Raw genomic sequence first — 25131 nt, forward strand, 5'->3', positions numbered from 1 at the left:
TTCAAAGCAAAGGTGTAGCCATGGGCATTCACATGGGTCTCAGCTATGCCTGCTTTTTTTGTTGGCTACATGGAACAGTCAATGTTCCAAGCCTAAACTGGTATCACTCCCCAACATTCCCAACACTACATCGACAACTGCATTGCTACTGCTTCCTACACCCACACTGAGCTTATTGACTTCATCAACTTTGCCACCAACTTCCACCCTGTCCCTCAAATTTGCCTGGTCCATTTCCAACCATTCTCTCCACTTTCTCAATCTTTCTGTCTCTACCTCTGGAGACAGTTTATCTACTGATGTCTGTTATAAACCAACAGACCCTCACAGCTACCTGAATGATACCTCTTCCCACCCAAGCAGAACACCTTCGCCCACACTACCATTCAGGGCCCCAAACAATCCTTCCAGGTGAGGTGATACTTCATATGTCATCTGTTCAGGTCATCTACTGTATCCGGTGCTCCTGGTGTGGCCTCCTGTACATCAGCAAGACACAATGTAGATTGGAAGACCACTTCACCGAGCACCTACACTCCATCTGCCAGAAAAAGTGGGATCTCCCATTGGTCACTCATTTCATTTCTACTGCCCATTCCCATTCCGTGGTCTCCCCTACTGCTGCAATGAGGCAACACTCAGGTTGGACAAGCAACACCTGATATTCCACCTTACATTCCAACCTAATGGAATGAACATTCATTTCTTGAACTTCCAGTAATTGTACTCCACTCTCCTTCACCATTCCCCATTTCCTTCTTTCACCCCATCTGCTTACCTGCCCATCAGCTCTCTCTGGTTCACCTCCCACTTCCCTTTCTTCCAAGGTCTTCTACCCTCTCCTAGCAAATTCTCCCTTCTCCAGCCATCTCTTTCACTAATTAACTTCTGAGCTCTTTACTTCACCCTTCCCAGTTTCACCTATCACCTACCACCTTGAACTTCTTCCTCCCCTCTCCCCACCTACTTACCCTGACTTCTCATCCTTTTCCCCCCCCCGGTCCTGATGAATGGTCTCAGCCCAAAATGTTAACTCTATACTTTTTTCCTAGATGCTGCTTAGCCTACTGCATTCCTCCAACATTTTGTGTATGTAACTTTCTCTTTACATCCACTCTGTGGAGTCCCCTTGACAGCTTGACCCTCAATTTTTCTTACACCCATGTGTACATCTAAGAATCTCATAGATGTTGCTACTATTATAGCAGCACCAACACCAACACCAACACCGGCAGTAGGTTCTGGACATTCATCACTCCGCTTAAAAAAATATCGACATCTGACATAAGAACATTAAGACATAGGAGCAGAATTAGACCAGCTGGCAATTCGAGTGTGCTCCACCATTCAATCATGGCTGATCCTTTTTTTTTACTCCTCTTCAACTCCAGTTCCCGGCGTTCTCCCCATAACCTTTGATGCCGTCCAATCAAAAACCTATCAATCTCTGCCTTAAATACAACTTGGCCTCCACAGCTGCACATGGCAACAAATTCCACAAATTCACCACCCTTTGGCTCAAGAAATTTCTCTGCATCTGTTTTCAAAAGTGCGCCCTCTATCTTGAGGCTGTGCTCTCTTGTCCTACACTCTCCCATCATGGGAAACATCCTTTGAACATCTGCTGTCTAGGCCTTCCAACAACTTGAAAGATTTCAATGAGATCCCCTCCTCATTCTTCTGAATTCTAGCGAGTTCAGACCCAGAGCCATCAAACGTTCACTCCTGGAATCATCCTTATGACCTCCTCTGGACCCTCTCCAATGCCAGCACAACCTTTTCTAAGATGAGGGGACCAAAACTGTTCAAAATACTCAAGGTGAAGCCTTACTAGTGCCTTATAAAGCCTCAGCATCCTTGCTCTTTTATTCTACACATCTTGAAATGAATGCAAACATGGCATTTGCCTTCCTCACCACCGACTCAACCTTCAAGTTAACCTTTGTGGTGGTGTTCTGCACAAGGACTCGCAAGTCCTATTGCATCTCAGATTTTTGGATTTTCTCCGTGTAGAAAATAGTCCGTGCATTTATTTCTACTTGCAAAGTGCATGACCATGCATCTTCCAACATTGTATTTCATTTGCCACTTTCTTGCCCATACTCCTATCTGTCCAAGCCCTTCCGCATCCTACCTGTTTCCTCAACACTACCTGCCCCTCCACCAATCTTCATATCATCTGCAAACTTGGCAACAAAGCCATCTATTCCATCATCTAAATCATTTATATACAGCATAAAAAGTGGTTCCCAACATCGACACCCGCAGAACACCACTAGTCACTAGCAGCCAACCAGAAAAGGATCCTTTTATTCCCACTCGCTGCCTCCTACCAATCAGCCATTGCTCTAACCATGAGCCCGTAATACCATGGGCTCTTAACTTGGTAAGGAGCCTCATGTGAGGCACCTTGTCAAAGGCCTTCTGAAATCCAAATACACAACATCCACTACATCCTCTTTATCTATTCTACTTGTAATCTCCTCAAAGAATTCCAACAGGTTCGTCAGGCAGGATTTTCTCTGAAGGAAACCATGCTGACTTTGTCCTATCTTATCCTATGTCACTAAGTACTCCATCACCTCATCCTAACAATTGACTTTAACATCTTCCCAATCACTGAGGTCAGGCTAACTGGTCTATAATTTCCTTTCTGCTGCCTTCCTCCTTTCTTAAAAGTGTGGAGTGACATTTGCAATTTTCCAGTATTCTGACACCATATCAGAGTCCAGTGATTTTTGATAGATCATTTCTAATGCCACCACAATCTCTAACGCTACCTCTGTCAGAACACTAGGTTGCAGTTCCTCTAGTCCGGATGATTTATGTACCTTTAGATCTTTCAGCTTTTTAAAGCACCTTCTCTCTTATAATAGTAACTGCACCTACTTCTCTTCCTTCACACACTACATCATCAGGCATACTGCCATTGTCTTCTACAGTGAAGACTGATACACAATACTCATTTAGTTCATCAGCCATCTCCCTGTCCCTCGTTATTATTTCTCCCGCCTCATTTTCTAGTGGTCCTATGTCCACCCTCATTTCTCTTTTTTTTCCCCATACTTGAAAAAACTTTCACTATCCACTTTGATATTATTTGCTAACTTGCTTTCATATTTCATCTTTTCTAATGATTTTTTTAAGTTGCTCTCCGTAGATTTTTTAAAACTTCCCAATCCTCCATCTTCCCACTAATTTTTGCTTTCTTGTATGCCCTTTCTTTTGCTTTTACAATAGCTTTGACTTCCCTTGTAAGCCATGATTGTACTATTTTACCATTTGAGCATTTCTTCATTTTTGGAATACACATGTCCTGCACCTTCCTCATTTTTCCCAGAAACTCACACCATTGCTGCTCTGCTGTCATCCCTGCCAGCAGCTCCTTGCAGTTTACTTTGGCCAAAGTAAACTCTCTCGTAACACTGTAATTTCCTTTACTCCACTGACATACTGCTACATCAGTCTTTACTTTCCATCTCTCAAATTTCAAGTTGAACTCAATCATATTGTGATTACTGGTTCCTACGGGTTCTCTTACCTTAAGCTCCCTAATTGCCTCCAATTCATTACATAACACCCACTCCAGTATAGCTGATCCCCTTATAGGCTCAGTGACAAACTGCTCTAAAAAGCCATTTCTTAGGCATTCAACAAACTCACTCCTTGAGGTTCATTACCAACCTTATTTTCCTAATTGACCTGCATGTTAAAATCTCCCATATCTAAAATAACATTGCCCTTTTGTCATGCCTTTTCTATTTCCTGTTGTAATCTGTGGTCCACCTCCCCAGCCACTGTTGCGGGGCCTGTATATAACTGCCATCAGGGTCCTTTTACCCTTGCAGTTTCTTAACTCAACCCATAAGGATTCAACATCTTCTGATCCTATATCACTTCTTTCTACTGATTTTATTGCCATTCTTTACCAGTAGAGCTACACCACCCCCTCTGCCTACCTTCATATCACTCCAATATAATGTGTAACCTTGGACATTTAGCTTCCAACTACAACCATCCTTCAGTCACGATTCAGTGATGGCCACAACATCATACCTGGCAATGTGTAATAGTGCAACAAGATCATCCACCTTATTTATTATACTATGCGCATTTAGATACAACACCTTGAGTACCATATGTTATCCTTTCTGATTCTGCATCCCTAATGTTTCAATACTCAGCCTGTTGGCTGCAACTAAGTCCCATCACCTGCCTGTCCTTCCTGACAGTCTGACTGTATGCTATCTTTACCTTTTTTTTTTAACCATCCGTCCTTTCCCAGTGTCCCTTCACTCCAGTTCCCATCCCCTTGCCAATTTAGTTTAAACCCTCCCCAACAGCTCTAACAAACCTGCCCAAAAGAATATTGGTACTCATCACTTTTGAACAGGTCATACTTCCCCCAGAAGAGATCCCAATGATCCAAGAACCTGAAACCCTGACCCAACACCAGCTTCTCAGCCACGCATTTATCTGCCAAATCAACCCGTTTCTACCCTCACTGGCGCGAAGCACAGGCAGCAATCCAGAAATTACTATCCAGGAGGTCCTGCTTCTCAGCTTTCTACCTAGCTCTCTAAATTCTCTTTTCAGAACCTCTTTGCTTGTCCTGCCTATGTCATTGGTACCAATAAGTACCAAGACATCTGGCTACTCCCCCTCCCTCTCCAAAATGTTGTGGACGCGATCCGAGACATCCTTGACCCTGGCACCTGGGAGGCAACATACCATCCGAGTGTCCCGTTCACATCCACAGAATCTCCTGTCTGTTCCCCTCACTATTGAGTCCCCTGTCACTACCACTCCTTCTTCTTCTCTCTCTTTCCCTTCTGCACTCCAGACCCATGCTCAGTAACTGTAACCCGGTCGCCATGGCATTCTCCTGGGAGGTCACCCCCACAAAAGTGCTTTTGAGGGGAATGGTCACAGGGGTGCTCTGCTCTAACTGCCTATTTCCATTTGTCTCGACAGTCACCCAGCTACTTGCCTCCTGCAACTTTGGGGTGACTACTTCCCTGCAACTTTGATCAATTATCTCTTCACTCTCCCGTACAAGCCGAACATCTCCCCCAAGCTTTGCATCATTAACCTTAAATGTATCTCTTCTGGTATTAGCCATTGCCGTCCTGGGAAAAAGGTAATGTCTGTCCACTCTATCTATACCTTTCATAATCTTATACACCTATCAATTTGCCTCTCCTTCCCCCATCACTCCAAAGAGAAATGCCCTTAACTCATTCAATCTTTCCTCATAAGACTTTATACTGAAGCTTTTTGCAAATCCTTAAAAAGCATTATTTCATGTTTTGACAAAGGTACAAAGTGAATGGTCCAATCAACTGTCACTGTGACTACCTAGAAAGGGGTACTAATTTCACAGAATTTCAGTAGATTATGATCTTTAAAGTCATATTATTCAGGAAGGAAGATGAGTCAGGGATGTGTTAAACAAAGGGCAACATTTTAGAATAATAGGAGTCAAAATGGCTTAATGAGGAGTTATCATAATATTAAGCTAGTCGGCTTATATTAAGTTGTCAATGGTAAAATGATGGGAAATTTCCTGGCTGACTAGATTTATGCATATAGGATTAAAAAAAACAAAAAACAATGGAAATTTCTGGAAATGTGCAGCAAGTCAGACAGCATGTATGAAAAGATAAACAGTTAATGTTTTGGACAAAGGACCCTTCATGAGACTCAAGAGATTTCATTTATAAGTCATGCAACCATCACATTCATTGCATTTCTGAATCTCACAACTGCATTAATGAAAATGGGTGAAAGAAATCAAATTCCATAACAAGTGATCAGATGATTTAATTGAAGGACTGACCCCAAGATGGTGGGGGAAGTATCAAACACTTAAATGATTGCAAAACAAACAAAAAATGCTGGAAATACTCAGCAGATCAGGCAACACCTGTGGGAAGGGAAACAGAGTCAACATTTCAAGTCACAGAAAAATTTGCAGCCTAACCATATGAAAATTCATAGTATTTTGCTATTTTTAAAATCAGATTTACAGCATCTGCAGTTGTTTTTTAGATTTTCACTTAAATGATTGCATTCTTATTTTTCAGTCTGCACAGACCTCAAATGACAGGTCCATTCAGCTAGCTTTGTAATTTTGTTCTCCAACTTTCACAGTAATTCATACTATTCTTCAAACCAGCTTGAGCTTTCTGTGCTTACCCATCACTCATGCACTCACCCTTTCTTTCCCACTACCAAATTACTGCCCTGCTTTGTTCTCTTTGAGTGGACCAATTTAGTCATTGCCCCTGAGTTGAGCTGGGTATCAACAAAACAGTTATCACTCCCTGAGCCCAATTTTCCTGTTAAGATCAAGTTAAATATTCTAAGTATCCATGGAAGAATTTCGGATTATTGAATGCAACGCTTTATATTTCCTGGAGCTGAGTAGCACGAGCGGTTGTTCTGTTCTGACATAGAATCTGAGAAAGATTTATAGTATAAGTGCAGGACACTGTTTCTTCAGATTGGAAAGAACAAAATTAGGAAGCAGTACCAGAATAAGAAATCAGACATTAGAATTGTTAAGAGAAGTCTCTTCACACAGAAAACCACGTGTTTTGGGGATTTTATACCTTATGGTATGAGGATCTCAGTGATTAATATATACACTGCTGAAACTATTGGGTTTTCTTCACAAGTTAAAAGAATAAAACCATATGGGTATCTGAAAGTTTGGACAAAGTACTGAATCAGCTAGAATAATAATGAAGAGCAGAGCAAGTCCCATACACAATGGATGACTCTTGTATTTCTTATTTTCTTATGAAAAAAATATCAGTGATGAAGCAAGTCATACCGCTGGTCAAAAGTTAAAGGGGATCTACTTATTTACGTATCCACGTCTGGACCAAGACTGTAATGAAATCAGGAGTGACAATATTCGTTCCACTGGGTAAAACTGTGAATGGGTTCTTTTGTCAATTCATTGATGTCACCCAGTGAAAAGAAGTTGCCCCACTTTCTGTGGCCACAACACGGTCCAGGAAATCCTCTGAATCCTCAGATGCCATAACCATAATAATGCTGAAGTAACAATCTGCTGAAGGAACTTTGCGCATAGAGCACCACATTTGGGGTACGGATGGTGTTGGGTCATTTAGTGCAGCAAAGATCAGCTTGGTAGATGTCATATGAATCAGTGATGGTTGGAGCTTGGCTTCTGAGCTTGCATCAAGAGCAGAATAATAATTAACAAGGTCTTTGGAGTGTTCCTTCCAGTGAGCACTGCCTGCCTCTGTGTCCCTGATGCTTTTTCTCTTGTGCTCTTTCGATCCAAAAATCCAGCATCTGTTCTTTAACCCCGGAACTTCCAGTGGAACTCCACTGCAGGTACCTCTAAAACTGTTTCTTTTCCCTTGAGAAAAGCAGGAGATTCCAATCCAAGAATGCCTTACGTTTGCGATTAATTATATCCTTGATCTGCTGGTCATTCTATTAAATCTGTCCCAGTTCTTCTTCACAAGTCTCTTACAGCTATCAATAAAGGTAAACTTCAAGGACATATCAATACCATAGCTAATATAGCAGATCATAGTCTAGGTATCCCGTGACAAGTAACTTGCCTCCTGAAACACCAAAGCTGTTTCTTCATATACACAGCATACATCAGAAGTCTGATGAAATACTCCCCACCTTGTTGAGACAAGTGCAACTCCCTCAATAAGCTTGACAACATCCAGGCCAATGCAGTCTATTTAACCAGCAACCTCACTGCCACTTTGCAGGTTAATCTCTAAATTATACCCCATTCTGATTCTTCAATATCATGCCACTCATAGATTGTAAAGAGTCTAAGTTTGGGAACTATCCCTGCAACAATACTGAGTATCTTCACCAAAGTAACAGATTCATCACCACCATCAACATCTTTTTCTTCACTTAAGAAGGTGGTAGGAGTGTCGAATGAGCTGCCAGCGGAAGTGGTGGATGTGGGTTCTATTTCAGCATTTAAGAGAAGCTTAAACAAATACATAGATGGAAGGGGTATGGAGGGCTATGATTCAGGTGCCGGTCGATGAGACTAGGCAGAATAATAGTTCAAAGTGGACTAGATGAAGCAAAGGGACTATTTCTGTGTTGTGGTGCTCTATGACTCATGAGAAAGTGGAGATGGGCTAGCTGCATCCATATTCAACAAAACTGATAAAATATATTTTTTGTATCTAATCTTGGTGTTCTCACCCCTTCCATCTTGAAATGGCCAACGGTGCTTTCAATATAATTAAAAAGTGCCTCTGAACACAAGCTACAACTGTCATTTCTTGGGAAATCACTTCCTAAGTTTTATTGAGAAAGGTAAAAACAAGTAATACATCAGGTTACTCGTCTCCTTTACTGCTTTGTTTTTATGCTTTACCTTTGGAGTATTGCAATTTACTTCATTATATAAGATGCTAAAAGAAGTGACTTCTTTGTAGCAACATTTTCTCGTTGGTAATAGTGACTCTTTCAAATCCAAAACATTTGTCTGAACAGACAGAGAACAGAACAAAGGATCTGTGCTGACCATGAAGGCAATCTAAAGTAATCACATCTGCCTGCACATGCTCTGCATTCCTCCATTTCCTGATATACATGCATCAATTTAAATGCATCTTTAACATTACTGTTGTATCTGATTCTACCACCAGCCAGGTACCTAACCATTCTCCGTGTTTAAAAAGAACTTACCTCATTTTATTTATCGTTGATACAAAGTCAAAATATAATCTAGAGATTTCATGAGTACAAATAAGGTTTGAAAATGAAAATAGCTGTTTCAGAAGTTTTTTTAAAAATACTTCCAATACCATGTCAAGAGTATTAAATGGAACATTATATACAGGCAGTCCCCGGGTTACGAACGAGTTCTGTTCCTGAGTTCGTCTTTAAGTCTGATTTGTAAGCAAGTTGGAACAAGTACATCTGGTATTATTTAGCGTCAGTTAGTCAAATGTTTGTCTTAGTATATAGTATATATTTTACCTTTCTATGCATATAAAACACTTAAGAAACGTATGTATTCCAATAATTAAACCACTGTGTTGCTTATTAATAATTGTAGCCTTCATCGGGGCAGGGCCTTTCACATGCTCCATTATTCTCACTTTATCCTTTATCCTTTAAAATTGTTCCGATCGTTGACCGACTGTAGCCTAACGGTTTTCCAATGACCGATGGCGTTTCACCTCTTTCCAAACGCTTTATTATTTCCACTTTATTTTCAATTGCGATCGCTTCCCATCAACGGAACAGAAACACTGCAGGCTGCGGGTCCCGACATCCGCCAGCTCCTGAGGTCCGCTGGGTCCTAAGGACCACCCTACTAAATTCCCCAGCTCCTAAAGTCCGCCGCACTGAGACAGGTTAAATGGGACAAGTGGGGGCTGTGCTGGGTTTGGGTATTTGATCCTCCACAATATTCCATGTGGGAATTTAAACTGGAGGTAGCAGTGTTTTTTTACGAGGTCGAGTTGCGAGCTTGACATCAACCCGGCATGAAGGCTACGGGAGTCACTGGATCGACATCAACCCAGCACGGGAGCGGTCTGTCACTGGATAGAACTCGGGAGCCTCTGTTCTTGAGCCCGGTGCTGACCTCACTGCACCACCAGCTGACCGGAATGGGGGGGCGGGGTCAGGGTGAATCTTGCTAAGAAAAATTTAAATCAAATACAAAGTTACACACTCAACACAGTGTCAACGGCAATGACTTAAAATGGCAGACGGCGTCGCGATCCGACTTAAAATGGCAGACAGCATTCTCCTTCCTCGTTTCATAAGTATGAGTTGTCCGTAAGCCAGACGTTCGTAAGTCGGGGACTACCTGTAGTACAACACACCATAGTTTCTCATGCATGACATTATACTTAAGAAAAGTAACCCTTCTGAAAAATGTAATGCAGAAACTTTCACAAGACAGAGCATAGGGAATTTAGGTTTTTAAACTAAGAATCTATTATCTGTTATCACAAACTATCTTTATAAGAATATTTTCTCAGTGAATGAACTTGATACTTTAAATCATCACTCCACAACCAATCTAGATATTTTACACCATTTCTGCACAAGTATTTTAATTTTTTTTGTTTAGTGTATTTAACAGCATCTACCTGTGAGTTTGATGTCTCTGGAACCCGCCTTCCAGTGGAATTCAAATTGCTCCCTGTCAGTTTACTTGTTGTCTGGAGGTTGATAGGGGCCATCTGTGGAGGATCTGTACTAGCTGTCTTCTGTCCATTAATGTGTGCAGTAACCATGGTGATGGGATTCTTAGATGGCACCACTGATATTGCGATGCTCTGGTTAGGTGCCTTGATGAGTGAAATAGGTTTAGTGCTCCCAACAGGACAACTTCTCACTGCAAGCTTCTGAAAGAGAATAAAGAAAGTTTCATTTTTTTTTTTAAATGCTTAAATGTGTACATTCAGCTGATGAAAAGTTAGTGAAAACATTTACATTAACTTGCATGAATTTTATCATGGCCAAATAAAAGGAACTTGTTACTTGTTACATACACCTGTTACGGTGCATTCTCCAGATACCTTGAGGTAACCGTAGCCTTCAGCCAGGAGCAGATGTCATCAGGTGGTTCCCAACCTTCACAGAGTGTTTCGACCCTTAACCACGACACTCTCCAGTTGGTGGGCCGGCAGTGGTGGCCAAATCACTGCTCATCTGCTCGTGGCTTCCAGCTTCCCTCCTCTCGCCTACTCCAAATCCAAGAGGCTCGTTCTGCCTCTTCCCCCATCCTACCAGCTGCTTGGAGTTTTTGTAAAGACTTATTGCATTAATTTGACCCGATATTAATTAAGACAGTAGAGTTAACTTAATGTTACAAAAATAAAAGGACACATTTTGAGTCCAGTCAGTCTTCACTCAGCTATTGGGATTTTAAAAAAAAAATTTTAAACAGACAGCGCTTGAAGTTAAGAGAGACCCAAATTATACTTGGGTAGCACAGTGACTAGTGCTTGATCTCAACCTTCAGTGATATTAGTGTAGAGTTTGTATGTCTCCCCTGCGCTCAAAAGATTCATCTTGATACTCTGGCTTCTTTTCATAGTACCCCCAAAAATAAGCTGGTAAATTAAATGTCTAGTTAAATTGTTTGTAGTGGATGATCAAAATCAAGAGGTTTTGTGCAGTCTTAAATTTTCAACTGAGACTGCCTTTCAGAAGAGAGCCCAAAACAAAAATGCCTCATCTTTTATGAGAATAAATGCTGCAAGAGATTATTCCAACATGGTTTCACTGTAACTTTAAGACTGGGTCTCTTGACCAATAAGACTGAAAGAGTACAGAGAAAATTTACAAGGATGTTGTTGGGACTTGAAGACCCAACTTGATTATAGGGAAAAGTTAATAGGTTAGTACTTTTTCCTCCCAGAGCATAGGAGAATGAGGAGAGATTTGATAGAATTATACAAAATTTTGAGTGCTATAGACAGGGGAAATTCAAGCAGGCATTTTCCACAGAGGAAAATACACAAAATGCTGGGCTCAGGACTCGAAAGGAAGGAGGAAGATGCCAGATTAAAAAGGTGGGGAAAGGGGGAGGAGAAGGAGGATAGCTCGAAGGTGATTCTAGTTATCATCCGTAAGGCCAGTGATGTTGTGGGGGTGAACTGGACTCACTGACAGTGGTGTCTGAAAAGAGGATGCCGTCCAAGTTACATGCCATTTTGGACAATGTCTCCCATCCACTCCATAATGTACTGCTTAGGCACAGGAGTACGTTCAACCAGAGACTCATTCCACCGAGATGTAACACTGAGCATCATAGGAAGTCATTCCTGCCTGTGGCCATCAAACTTTACAACTCCTCCCTTGGAGTGTCAGACACCCTGAGCCAACAGGCTGGTCCTGGACTTATTTCCACTTGGCATTATTTACTTATTATTATTTAATTATTTATGGTTTTATATTGCTACATTTCTACACTATTCTTGGTTGATGCGACTGTAACGAAACCCAATTTCCCTCGGGATCAATAAAGTATGTCTGTCTGTCTGTCTGATAGGTAAAGCCGGGTGGATAGGAAAAGAGCTGGAGAGGAAGGTGGACCATAGGAGAAAGGGAAGGAGGAGAACCAGAGGGAAGTGATAGGCAAGTGAGAAGAGGTAAGAGGCCAGGGTGGGAAACAGAAGGAAAGGGAAAGAGGATGGGATTTTTTTTTAAACCAGAAGGAGAAATCCGTATTCATGCCATCAGGTGAGAGGCTACCCAGACAGAATTTGTGTTGCTCATGCACCCTGAGTATGGCCTCATTGTGGCACAAGAGAAGGCCATGGGCCAACATGTCGGAATGGGAATTAAAAAGTTTGGCCTCTGGGAAGTTCTGCTTTTGGTGGATGGAACAGAGGTGCTCGATGAATCTGTACCTCAATTTACGACAGGAGTCACCAACGTAGAGGAGGCTGCATCAACAGTGCCAGGCACAATAGACAATTCAGCAGATTCACAGGTAAAGTGTTGCCTCACCTAGGAGGACTGTTTGGGGCCCTGAATGGAGATGAATGGGCAGATGCAGCACTTGGGTCACTTGCAGGGGCCTTTTTCTGTGATGTAGTGCTCTACAACACTATTACCAGAGGGAATGGCCTTGCTAAACAAACATTTTAAACTACCCCTCAGTTTTCTAAATAAAAAGAAATATAAACTGTTAAGATAGCTTAGTTTCATAATTTTAAAATGGAAATGTAAGTATTACAATACAGCTTCAAATATGCTTTGTCATTTAATATGCCTACTCCTTTGATTTGTATGCTTTCCTGACTCGATTCCATTAGTACGTGGGGTTCTTCTATACATAACGTGAGTTGCAACCCAAAGAAACCTCATATTATACAAAATCACATTACTAAGAACAATCATTTTAAGAGGGGGGAAAAAACATAAAAGCAAGAGAGTTTCAGACTTGCAATCAATTCGCAAGGTGAAAGGTAAGGTCCAAGGGATTCTACCTGGGAGGAGGTGGGGTGAGAGTAGAAGTGTAGAGGAGGTGGGGTGAGAGTAGAAGTGTAGAAATGCAAAATATGCAAGTGAGAGATTCAACAACCACTGTCGAGGGAAAGCGAAGCTTCCAGCAAATGATTTCAGATGTCCTGGATGGCAATAACATCTTAATAACAGATGCAGCAGACAAGGAGAAACTGTGACACCAGATTGGTGTCCTTACAAGACAGAGGATGGAAGTGGTCTACCATAGTTAAGTTATGGGTAAACTGAGTTTATAGTAGATGTTATAAGATAGCCTGTGCCCTGAGAAGACAAAGAGATCAAGGAAGGGGAGAGAGGTGGCAGAAACAGCGCAAGAGAACTTGACGGTGGGGTGGAAGGTACACAGAGATGCTGCTTGTCCCACTGAATCCCTCCAGCAGTCTTTTTTTTGCTCTGGGAATAAAAGCTGCTTTTGGAAAAGAAGTCATATCCAACCATGGGGTGTCACGGTAGTGTAGCAGTTATTGCAATGCTATTGCAGCTCAGGACATCGGCATTCGGAGTTCAATCACGGCATCCTCTGGTCCTCTGTAAGGAGTCTCTGTATGTTCTCCCCGTGGAACGTGTGGGTTTTTCCCAGGTGCTTCAGTTTCCTCCCACAGTCCAAAGACATACCGGGTAAATTATCTGGTCATTGTAAATTACAGTGATTAGGTTAGGGTTAAATCGGTGACATCAGGGGTTGCTGGATAGCACGGTTCAAAGGGCCTGTTCCGCATTATATCTCTAAATCAAATTAATGAATTAAATAAAATCTGGTTGAAAAACTTATGCTTACAGCTGATTTTCATTCAGCCACAATCATAAATATTCCATAAGACTAAGAAATAGGAGCAGAATTTGGCTATTCAGATCATTAAGTCTGCTCCATCAGTCAATAATGGCTGATTTACTTTCACTTTCAACCCCATTCACCTTCCTTCTCTCCATAACTTCTGATATAGTCACTAATCAAGAACCTATCAACCTCTGCTTTAAATATACTCGATAGTTTGTCCTCCACAGATAACCATGGCAATAAACTTCACAGATTCACCACCCTCTAGCTATAGTTGTAGAATACACCTACTGGAGTTCAAACAACACACACAAAATGTTGGTGGAACACAGTAGGCCAGGCAGCATCATTTGCAGGAAACTTCGCTTTCCCTCGACAGTGGTTGTTGAATCTCTCACTTGCATATTTTGCATTTCTGCACTTCTACTCTCACCCCACCTCCTCCCAGGTAGAATCCCTTGGCAGATCCCAGAAGCATTGTCAACGTTTCGGGCCAAGACCCTTCATCAAGACTAACTGAAAGGAAAGATAGTAAGAGATCTAAAAGTAGTGGGGGGAGGGGGAAAGGCGAAATGATAGGAGAAGACCGGAGGGGGTGGGATGAAGCTAAGAGCTGGAAAGGTGATTGGCGAAAGTGATACAGAGCTGGAGAAGGGAAAGGATCATGGGACAGGAGGCCTCGGGAGAAAGGGGGGGGGGGGGGGGGCGGGGAAGCACCAGAGGGAGATGGAGAACAGGCAAACAACTAAATATGTCAGGGATGGGGCAAGAAGGGGAGGAGGGGCATTAACAGAAGTTAGAGAAGTCAATGTTAATGCCATCAGGTTGGAGGCTACCCAGCCAGTATATAAGGTGTTGGTCCTCCAACCTGAGTTTGGATTCATTTTGACAGTAGAGGAGGCCATGGATAGACATATCAGAATGGGAATAGGACATGGAATTAAAATGTGTGGCCACTGGGAGATCCTGCTTTCTCTGGCGGACCGAGCGTAGGTCTTCAACGAAACGGTCTCCCAGTCTGCGTCGGGTCTCACCAATATATAAAAGGCCACACCGGGAGCACCGGACGCAGTATACCACACCAGCCGACTCACAGGTGAAGTGTCGCCTCACCCGGAAGGACTGTCTGGGGCCCTGAATGGTGGTGGGGGAGGAATGGTAGTGGGGGAGGAAGTGTAAGGGCAGGTGTAGCACTTGTTCCACTTGCAAGGATAAGTGCCAGGATCGGTGGGAAGGGATGGGGGTGGGATGAGTGGACAAGGGAGTCGCGTAGGGAGCAATCCCTGCGGAAAGCAGAAAGAAGGGGGGAGGGAAAGATGTGCTTGGTAGTAGGATCCCGTTGGAGGTGGCGGAAGTTACGGAAAATTATACGTTGGACCTGGAGGCTGGTGGGGTGGTAGGTGAAGACAAGGGGAACCCTATCCCGAGTGGGGTGGCGGGACTGGCACCTCCTCCCCTTCTTACCCCATCCCTGACAATATTTAGTTGTTTGCCTGTTCTCCATCTCCCTCTGGTGCTTCCCCCCTCCTTCTTTCTCCCAAGGCCTCCCACCCCATGATCCTTTCCCTTCTCCAGCTCTGTATCACTTTCGCCAATCACCTTTCCAGCTCTTAGCTTCATCCCACCCCCTCCGGTCTTCTATCATTTCGCATTCCACCCCCCCCCCCCCACACTACTTTCAAATCTCTTACTATCTTTCCTTTCAGTTAGTCCTGACGAAGGGTCTCGACCCGAAACATCGACAATGCTTCTCCTTATAGATGCTGCCTGGCCTGCTGTGTTCCACCAGCATTTTGTGTGTGTTGTTTGAATTTCCAGCATCTGCAGATTTCCTTGTGTTTGACCTACTGGTGTTACTTGGACACGTCTTCAGTGATGAACCCGGGGTCGTAGGATGTTTCGGGTCTTTAATCATCAGACACCCTTGCCCAGGTGACCCAGCATGGAGTGATCACCCCCCGACTTGTGTCCAAGTGGCGCACTAATCCACGGATCCCGCCTCCGGATCCACGGCCACCGCGAGGCCTTTTCAGAAGCCTCCAGAACGTTCTCAGTGACTCTTCTGCACTGCAGTCCTTTTACTCCAAGGAGTTTAAGAGTCCGCTGTAATGAATAGCCAACTAAGCCCCAGCACCCAGCTTCGACTGACTCACGAGCTCTCCAGCCATTGCTCCAGCATTCTACAACAACATTTGTGTATTTAGCCCTCTTGCGCTCGTTGGCCTCTTCAATCCGGTCTTCCTAGGGGACAGTGAGTTCCAGCAGGACCACTTGCTTTGTAGACTCCGATATTAACAACGTGTCCGAGCACAGCTGAGTAGCTGTGATGATCTCTGGGAACCTGAGCTGCCTTCCCTAGATCGACTTTGAGCTACCAGTCCCGTGCAGTGGCAAGTAGCCCTCCTGAGGAGCTAGGCCGATGTTGAGCCTTCTCTCCTGCTCTAATAAAGGTGATGGACTGTTTGGGAGTGTGCTGATTTTTGCTGTCTTGAATCACTGTGCTGATTGCGTTGCCATAGACCTTGGACCTTAGGATCTCAGGACCTCATGGCGCTAGCAGTATCGCCCTTCCCTCCAATGTCTTCAGGGCAGCAACTGAGGATGTGCTCCAAAGTGCCCCTCTTCTGGCACAGTTGGCATGCTGGAGTGTTTGCCATGCCCCACCTGTGCAGGTTGGCCGGGCTTGGGACAACATCATAGACTGATTGGATGAGAAACTTGATGCGCAATGGTTCGGCTCTCCAGAGCTCTGTCCAGGAGAACTTGCACAAGGTTCTGCATGCTCCCATCTAGTCCAGGCGCCCTGTTTGTACATGCTGACCATCTTGCTGTATCGTTCCTCCTCCACTTCTGCTCGTATCTCGTCCTGAACCAGTTGACGCTTCTTCTTTCCGCAGGTTTTGTCGTAGCGTGGTTTGGGAAAACAGCCCAGTCCTGCCTGCCCCACCACCACAGCGCCCACCAAAATGTTGTGCCACAGCTGTGCCTTCGCTCTGTCGACAGCTTCCTGTGCCTGCCACTACTGAGGCTATGCCCTCTGGTTCTGAATTCCTCCACTACTGGAAATAACCTCTCCACATCCACTCTATCTAGGTCTTTCAAAATTTAGAAGGTTTCAATGAAACCCAACCCCCCCCCCCCCCCCCCAACCACTACCAATTCTTCTAAGCTCTAGCAAGTACAGGTGACGAGCCATCAAAAGCTCATGTTAACCCTTTCATTCCCAAGATCATTCTGGTAAATCTCCTCAGAAACCACTTTAATGCCAACACATCCTTTCTTGAAGCCCAAAACTGCTCATAATACTATAAATGCAGCCTGACCAATGCCTTACAAAGCCTCAGCATTACATCCTTGTTTTTATATTCTTGTCCTCTGGAAATGAATGCTAACATTGCACACATTTTCCTTACTACTGAATGTTGTGTGAAATCAGTTCCATGGGTGACGAACGCAAGGTTATGGGTTTGGCGAATGGAGAGAGAGGAGACATTCACTATTGGTAAGTAAGTTACCCATTTATTTACAGGCCAAGACAAACACTAAACATTTCATAAATTGTTCAAGTTCCATTCAGTTACAAATACATATCTAGAGTGTGCACCCAGGCCCTTTCTTATTGCAGCACACTACCATTGTTTCCATGGCATAATCTGCAAATTGGTCCACAATGACCCAGAGAGCAAAGAGGCTAGATGCTTTCAGCACACTCTACCTGCACCGAGACATCATCAACCAGCAGAGACGCTAAGCGGCAGCCAATGGGAAGGTTGTAATGCTCCTTAAACGGGCCAGTCCTTGGGTAGCATGGAGGAGTGACTTTTCAGGAACAGGTAAGATGGATACTTTCTGCAACACCGATTCTGCATGCAAGTTAACCTATAGGGAAGTCTGTATTAAGACTCCCAAGTCCTTTGGCATCTGCGAATTCTTAAATTTCTCTCCACTGGTTAGAGACCAATCTATGCCTTTATTCCTTCAACCAAAGTGCATGACCATACACTTCCCTACAAGATATTCCATCTGCTACTTCTTTGCCCATTCTAATCTGTCAAAATCCTTCTGCAGATTCCCTGCTTCCTCAACATTACCTGCCCCTCGCACCCAAACCTGGTCACAATGCCATCACTTCCGTCATCCAGATCATTAACATATAATGTGAAAGGAAGTAGGTCCCATCACCAATCTCTGCAGAACACCAATATTTACCAGCAGCCGATCAGAAAAGGTCCCCTTTATTGCCACTTTTGGACTTCTGTCAATCATCCAATCTTCTATCCATACTGGCATATTACAGGGAAAAAAATTGTAATATATAATCTGGTTCTGTGCCTAATATGACTTGCATTAGTTTTTAGAAATTTGTGCTCTACAATATTCTAATCCCTTTGCTTATCTATCATTACTCTTTCCTCACCAATCAAAGCAATGATATGAAAAAATACTTTTTGCAAGTAAAGCACCTTTGTTATTAGGGGAGGCTGTTGTTTCCAATCTACACCGATCCACTATATGCAAAACTTTCCAATTGCTCCAGCAAAGGAAACTATAGTCGTCATATCAGTTTTACAAATGAAATCCACTGGAGTTGGAATTTACTATGAAACTCTGGTATTCTGGAGAAAACTAGCAGATGGAGGTCAACGTGAGGAATGCAGCATTCAGGAAAAAAAGGTACTCCATTTTTTGTACTGAGGTTTCGGTTAATTGGGAATTCTAGAAAAACTTGATCAGCTCGTGCCAGTAAGATGGCACTGTAGGTCATCCTTTTGAAATGAAAAGATTCTTAAATGGAAAAGATAAATGAAAAAAAATAAGAGTATTGGCTCAAGGAACCAATTTTTTTTTAAATTACTGTTTTTAAATCTTACTTGAAATTAAAATATCAATACACAAAATAGATTCTGTGCAGGTGAAAACAGCATTCAATGTAGAAACATACACATGTTGGAATGGAAAATAGGTATGCTAAATGGTCATCTTCTCTAAAATTATTTTCATTCATTTCTGAACAGTATATCACTAATAAATTACTTTTGCTGCAACTGTTCTCACATGAAATTCACTGTGATAATGCCTGGGATAGGAATAAATCTCAACTCTCATATGATGCTGATTACTGTGTACTTAGCTTCATGTAAGAGTTTTATAGTTTTTTTCCTTTCTCATTAGACCATTCTGCAAACAGATTAGTTTTATAATTGCATTAAAATTTTGTATAACTCACATTAATCTACCACTTTCGACATGCACTCTCTACCCAATTCTCAAACTCAAATCCTAAACAAACTGATCCTTGTTCTTTCAACAGATTTTCTCGAAGTCTCCCACCTCTCATTCCCAATTAATTCCTTTATTTATAAAATGCTCTTTCCTTTTAAGCTATTTTATACATTTCACCAGGAAGTATAGAGAATGCTGCATAAATTCAATTTGTTATTCCCCAAGTCCTTTACATGAAAATTTAAACTACAATGAAGTGAAGCAGGAGACTGTGGAGATGGGCCAAGTTCAGAATAGCTCCTATTTTTAACGAGGACAGCCTGATTTAAAAGATCAAGACACTGCTCCCATACCTGATCAATCACAATTATATAGATTGGCCCATAATCAGAAACTACAATATAATTTTTTTAAACTTTAGGAGAGCAGACACAGATTGAAAATGCTGACTTCAATAAGATCACCAAAGGGGTCTCCAAGGATTCTCCCAAACTGAACTTTGAAACTTGGCTGTTCTAAAAACACCATGCAAGTTTTCAGTATATGCATATGAAGATAAAATTATTTTCTTCTATATAAACCCATGACACTGAATAAAATAGGCAGCAGCAATTTTTCTTCACTTAAGTATGAATTCATTTAAAAGATGTATCTGGCAATGTACTGCTTTTTGGCAACAAAGTCATAATTCACTTCACAACGTTAAATTTCATTCTTCAATCATCTTAATTCAACCAACAGAATTCTGGAAATACCGAAAAATAAAACAAAAGACAAATTTGAAGGGAAAAAAATGCAATTTTGCTGGGAAGTGTATATCCATCCTGGAAATGTCTTCATCATCTCAATGTTATGAGACAATTTCATCCTTTAAGTACTTCTGTCCTTAGGACATCCAGACTGCTATTCTCTTTCACCAAAACTTGGACAAGAAGCTTCCACAGCTGGATTACATCAGCACTGAATGCTCAAATTCTCCTCATTGCAGAAGTAGCAGCAATTCCTCCTTTCAATCTCAAATATTTGTCTCAAAAGGTCAGCAATATTTTTCATATCCCACTAAGAAGCTTTTCTTCTGCTCTGGAATCCAAGGGAATTTATAGTTACTGTGGTGACCCACTTTCCAGTGCACTCGAACCGGCTCACAAAATGGCGCTCGCCGACAGAGAGGCCGGCCCCAAAAAGGGCACCAGGCCTTCTTCACCAGCAAGAGGAAAAGCCCGCACGCGGGAAGGGACTGTGAATATGCGCCCCCTTCAGCATTCCCGCCTAGGGAGGGCGGAAACCAGAAGGCTTAAAAGCGAGGCCGCGAAGTTTGAATAAATTTTTTTACGCAACTACAACTCACCGTCTGCGTGTCGTTATTTCAGCGCTGTGTGTAGCACACCGCTACAATTGGTGAACTCGACGGCCCAAACGATATTTGGACCGAAGATGAACGACGCCGCATCTGTTCATGCAGTTTCATTAAAACTGCCAAGCTTCTGGCCGCTGCGACCTCACCTATAGTTCCAACAAGCAGAAGCCCAAATCCACATTCGGCAGATAACCTTGGATTCCACAAGTTACTACTACGTGGTGAGCTCCCTCGACCAGGAGACAGCTGCCCAGGTTGAGGAGTTCATACAGTTGCCCCCAGAGGACGGCAAATACACAGCATTTAAAGCCCTGCTCATAAGGACTTTTGGACTCCCACGGCGCGAGTGAGCTGCCCGCTTACTGCACCTGGATGGTTTGGGACACAGGCCGCCGTCAGTGTTAATGAGCGAGATGCTGGCCCTGGCTGAAGGACACAAGCCCTGCCTCATGCTTGAGCAGGCGTTCCTAGAGCAGCTGCCCGAGGACATACGCCTGCTGCTGTCCGACGTGGATTTCAGCGACCCCCAGAAGGTGGTGGCCCAGGCAGATGTGCTGTGGAAAGCCAAGGAGGAGAGTGGGAAGTCAGTCACACAGATCACCAAGCCACATGCCCAACAGCGGACCAGACCAGGCCCAGCAGCAGAGCCCACAAAACCCAGAGGCAGGAGTGCGGAGGCTAACAAACAATGGTGCTTCTACCACCAGTGGTGGGGCACAGAAGCCTGTCGCTGTAGCCCACCCTGCAAATTCCCAGGAAACGCTAGGGCCCAGCCACTGCTGATGGCTACGGCAGCTGGCCATCAGGATAGCCTCCTGTATGTCTGGGACAAACAGTCGGGACGCCGCTTTTTGGTCAACACCGGAGCCAAGATCAGCATCTTACCTCCGACAAGTTATGACACCCGCAACAAAGAACTGGGAACCACCCTGAGGGCCGCAAATGGCAGCACAATATGGACCTATGGCACCCGTCAGGTGCAGCTACAGTTCGGCTCCAGCCAGTTCACGTGGGACTTCACACTGGCCGCCGTGGCCCAACCACTCCTGGGGGCGGATTTTTTGCGAGCTCACAGCCTGCTGGTCGACCTGCAAGGAAAGAGACTAGTCCACGCCGAGACTTTTCAAACTTTCTCCCTGGGTGTAGCCAAGTTGCCAGCCCCACACCTAGACTCCATCACGCTGTCCGACAACGAATTCACAAGAGTCCTGGCGGATTTCCCATCGGTTCTGGCACCGCAGTTCATGGCAGCCATGCCCAGACATGGAGTACAGCACCACATCCCGACACAGGGACCACCCCTCCACGCCCATGCTCGAAGGCTTCCCCCAGACAAGCTCCAACTGGCGAAGGAGGAGTTCAAGAGAATGGCGGAATTGGGCATCATACGGCGATCCGACAGCCCATGGGCCTCCCCCCTGCACATGGTGCCCAAAGCAACAGGGGGCTGGAGACCATGCGGCGACTACCGCAGGCTGAACGAGGCTACGACACCGGACCGCTACCCTGTGCCGCACATTCAGGACTTCGCAGCAAACCTGCACGGCGCACGGATCTTCTCCAAGGTAGACCTCGTCCGGGGATACCATCAAATCCTGATGCATCCAGACGACATCCCCAAAACAGCACTCATCACCCCGTTCGGCCTTTTCGAGTTCCTCCGCATGCCGTTCGGCCTAAAGAATGCCGCACAGACGTTCCAGCAGCTCATGGACGCGGTGGGACGCAACCTGGATTTTGCATTCATCTATCTGGACAACATCCTCATAGCCAGCAGTAGTCATTAGGAGCATCTGTCCCACCTCCGTCAACTCTACGCCCGACTGAGTGAATACTGCCTAACAATCAACCCAGTTCGGACTCGACACCATCGACTTCCTGGGCCACAGGATTACTAAAGACGGGGCAACCCCTCTGCCAGCCAAGGTAGATGCGGTCCACCACTTCCCCCGGCCCAACACACTCAAAGACCTGCAGGAATTTGTGGGTATGGTGAATTTCTACCACCGCTTCCTCCCCTCAGCAGCCCGAATCATGAGCCCCCTGTTCACCCTGATGTCGGGTAAGGGCAAGGACATTACCTGGGACGAAGAGGCCGCAGCCGCTTTCATTAAAACCAAAGAAGCCTTGGCAAACGCCGCAATGCTAGTGCACCCAGAACGAACGTCCCTACCACCCTCACAGTGGATGCATCCAACACAGCAGTCCGTGGAGTGCTGGGACAACTCATCGAGGGTCGCTGGCAACCCCTGGCATTCTTCAGCAAACACCTACGACCACCCAAACTCAAATACAGTGCTTTCGACCGGGAGCTGTTGGCACTATACCTGGCAATCCGGCATTTCAGGTACTTCTTAGAAGGTAGGACCAACACCGCATTCACGGACCACAAACCGCTCACCTTTGCATTCACGAAGGCGTCCCATCCCTGGTCATCCCGCCAGCAGCAACATCTGTCCTACATCTCCAAATACACGACGGACGTCCGGCATGTCTTGGGAAAGAACAACGTCGTGGCAGACGCAATATCCAGACCTACCATCCGGACCCTGTCCCGGGAGTGGACTATGCAGCGCTGGCGGAGGCGCAGCAGGCAAACGATGAGATCCCTAGTTACAGAACTGCAGTCTCCAGTTTGCAGCTCCAAGACTTCCCCGTAGGCCCAGGTGAGAGGACCCTACCGTGTGACATAGCTACCGGCCAACCTTGCCCCATCATCCTGGCAACCTGGTGGCGTTGAGTTTTCAACTCCATTCACAACTTAGCGCACCCCTCCATCAGGACAACCGTCCGGATGGTCTCCAACAGGTTCATTTGGCATGGATTCTGCAAGTAGGTCAGTGAATTGGTCAAAACGTGCATGCACTGCCAAACTGCCAAGGTGCAGCGGCACACCAAAGCCCTGCCGCAGCAGTTCCACCCCACCCGCCGGTGTTTCGACCACATTCATGTGGATATCGTGGGGCCTCTGCCCGTGCCGCAAGGAGCATGGCACCTCCTATCGTAGACTGGTTCACAAGATGACCAGAGGCAGTCCCGCTCACTGACACCACCTCTGAATCCTGCGCCCGAGCACTGATTGCAACCTGGATATCTCACTTTGGTGTACCGGCCCACATTACCTCTGACAGAGGCACCCAGTTCACCTCCAGCCTGTAGTCAGCTATGGCCAGCCTTTTGGGAACACAGCTACATCACACAACTGCCTACCACCCACATTCAAACGGACTAGTGGAGCGTTTCCACCGTCACCTGAAGTCGGCTCTCATGGCCTGCCTGAAGGGGCCTAACTGGGTGGACGAACTTCCCTGGGTCCTGCTCGGAATCCGCACGGCGCCCAAAGAGGCTCTGCACACCTCGTCGGCCGAGTTGGTGTACGGCGCACCCCTGGTCGTCCCAGGAGAGTTCATACCAGCCCCAAGGGGTCAGGAGGAAGAACTCGCAGCAGTCCTGGACAGACTATGTGAGAGGCTCAGCAACCTGGTCCCCATACCCACTTCAGAGCATGGACAGAGCCCGACCTGCGTACCCAAAGACCTGCAGAACTGTAAGTTTGTTTTTGCACACCGGGGCGGACATCGGGCACCGCTACAGTGGCCCTACAAGGGGCCATTTAAGGTGATCAGGAACAATGGGTCCACGTTCGTGCTGGACATTGGGGGGAAAGAGGAGGTTTTCACAGTGGATCGACTCAAACCGGCCCACGTGGACTTGGCGCAGCCAGTCGAGATTCCAGCACCGCGGCACAGAGGCAGACCTCCCAAACAGAGACTGACTCAGACTGTGGACATTGGGGGGTGTATCGCCAGTTCTGGGGGGGGGTTATGTGATGACCCACTTTCCAGTGCACTCGAACCTGCTCACAAAATGGCACGTGCCGGCAGAGAGGCCGGCCCCAAAAAGGGCGCCAGACCTTCTTCACCAGCGAGGGGAAAAGCCCACGCGCAGGAAGGGACTGTGAATATGCGCCCCCTTTAGCATTCCCGCCCGGGGAGGGCGGAAACTGGAAGGCTTAAAAGCGAGGCCGCGAAGTTTGAATAAATTTTTTATGCAACTGCAACTCACCGTCTACGTGTCGTTATTCCAGCGCTGTGTGTAGCACACCGCTATATTACCACTAATAGAGCTGTACAGTGCAGTTAAACAAATCAATAAACATAAACAAGGAGAAGGAAGCCACCGTGCCCCTCAAAATTATTTTGAAGCTTACTAAAATCATGGCTGTTCTAATTGCAATCTCAGTTCAGCATTGCTCTCTACTTTCACCTCCTTCCCCCCCCCCCAACATTAATCCAAATTTTATACAAATGATGAAAATCTGTGGTCCCAGCATCAATATTTATGGCATACCACTCGATCCATCTTGCCGAACAGTAAACAACATTTTTATGTATTGTTCCTAATATATCTGAATAAATACATACAGGTTTCCCCCGCTATCCGAAGGTAGAGCTTTCCTATGAAACTGTTTGTAAGCCGAAATGTCGTAAAGTGAAGAAGTAATTACCATTAATTTATATGGGAAAAATTTTTGAGCATTCCCAGACCCAAAAAATAACCTACCAAATCATACCAAATAACACACAAAACCTAAAATAACATGAACATATAGTAAAAGCAGGAATGATATAATAAATATACAGCCTATATAAAGTAGAAATATTGTATGTACAGTGTAGTTTCACTTTTCAAAATCAGGAACATCGACTGTACTTCTTCCTATAGATGCTGCCTAGCCTGCTGTGTTCCC

General features: G+C 44.8%; 1 protein-coding gene across 3 annotated transcripts in view; it reads right to left on the reverse strand.

The window, feature by feature from the left end:
- Nucleotides 1–25131, reverse strand: part of phf21b (PHD finger protein 21B) — a 147441-nt gene that overhangs the window by 82649 nt on the left and 39661 nt on the right. For all 3 annotated transcript variants that reach the window (XM_073059201.1, XM_073059199.1, XM_073059200.1), the window contains one exon: nucleotides 10134–10391. In XM_073059201.1, coding sequence (XP_072915302.1) covers nucleotides 10134–10391 — 258 coding nt within the window. The remainder of the gene's footprint in view (nucleotides 1–10133; nucleotides 10392–25131) is intronic.

This window comes from Hemitrygon akajei, chromosome 10, assembly GCF_048418815.1.
Source record: "Hemitrygon akajei chromosome 10, sHemAka1.3, whole genome shotgun sequence".
Classification (NCBI taxonomy): Eukaryota; Metazoa; Chordata; class Chondrichthyes; order Myliobatiformes; family Dasyatidae; genus Hemitrygon; species Hemitrygon akajei.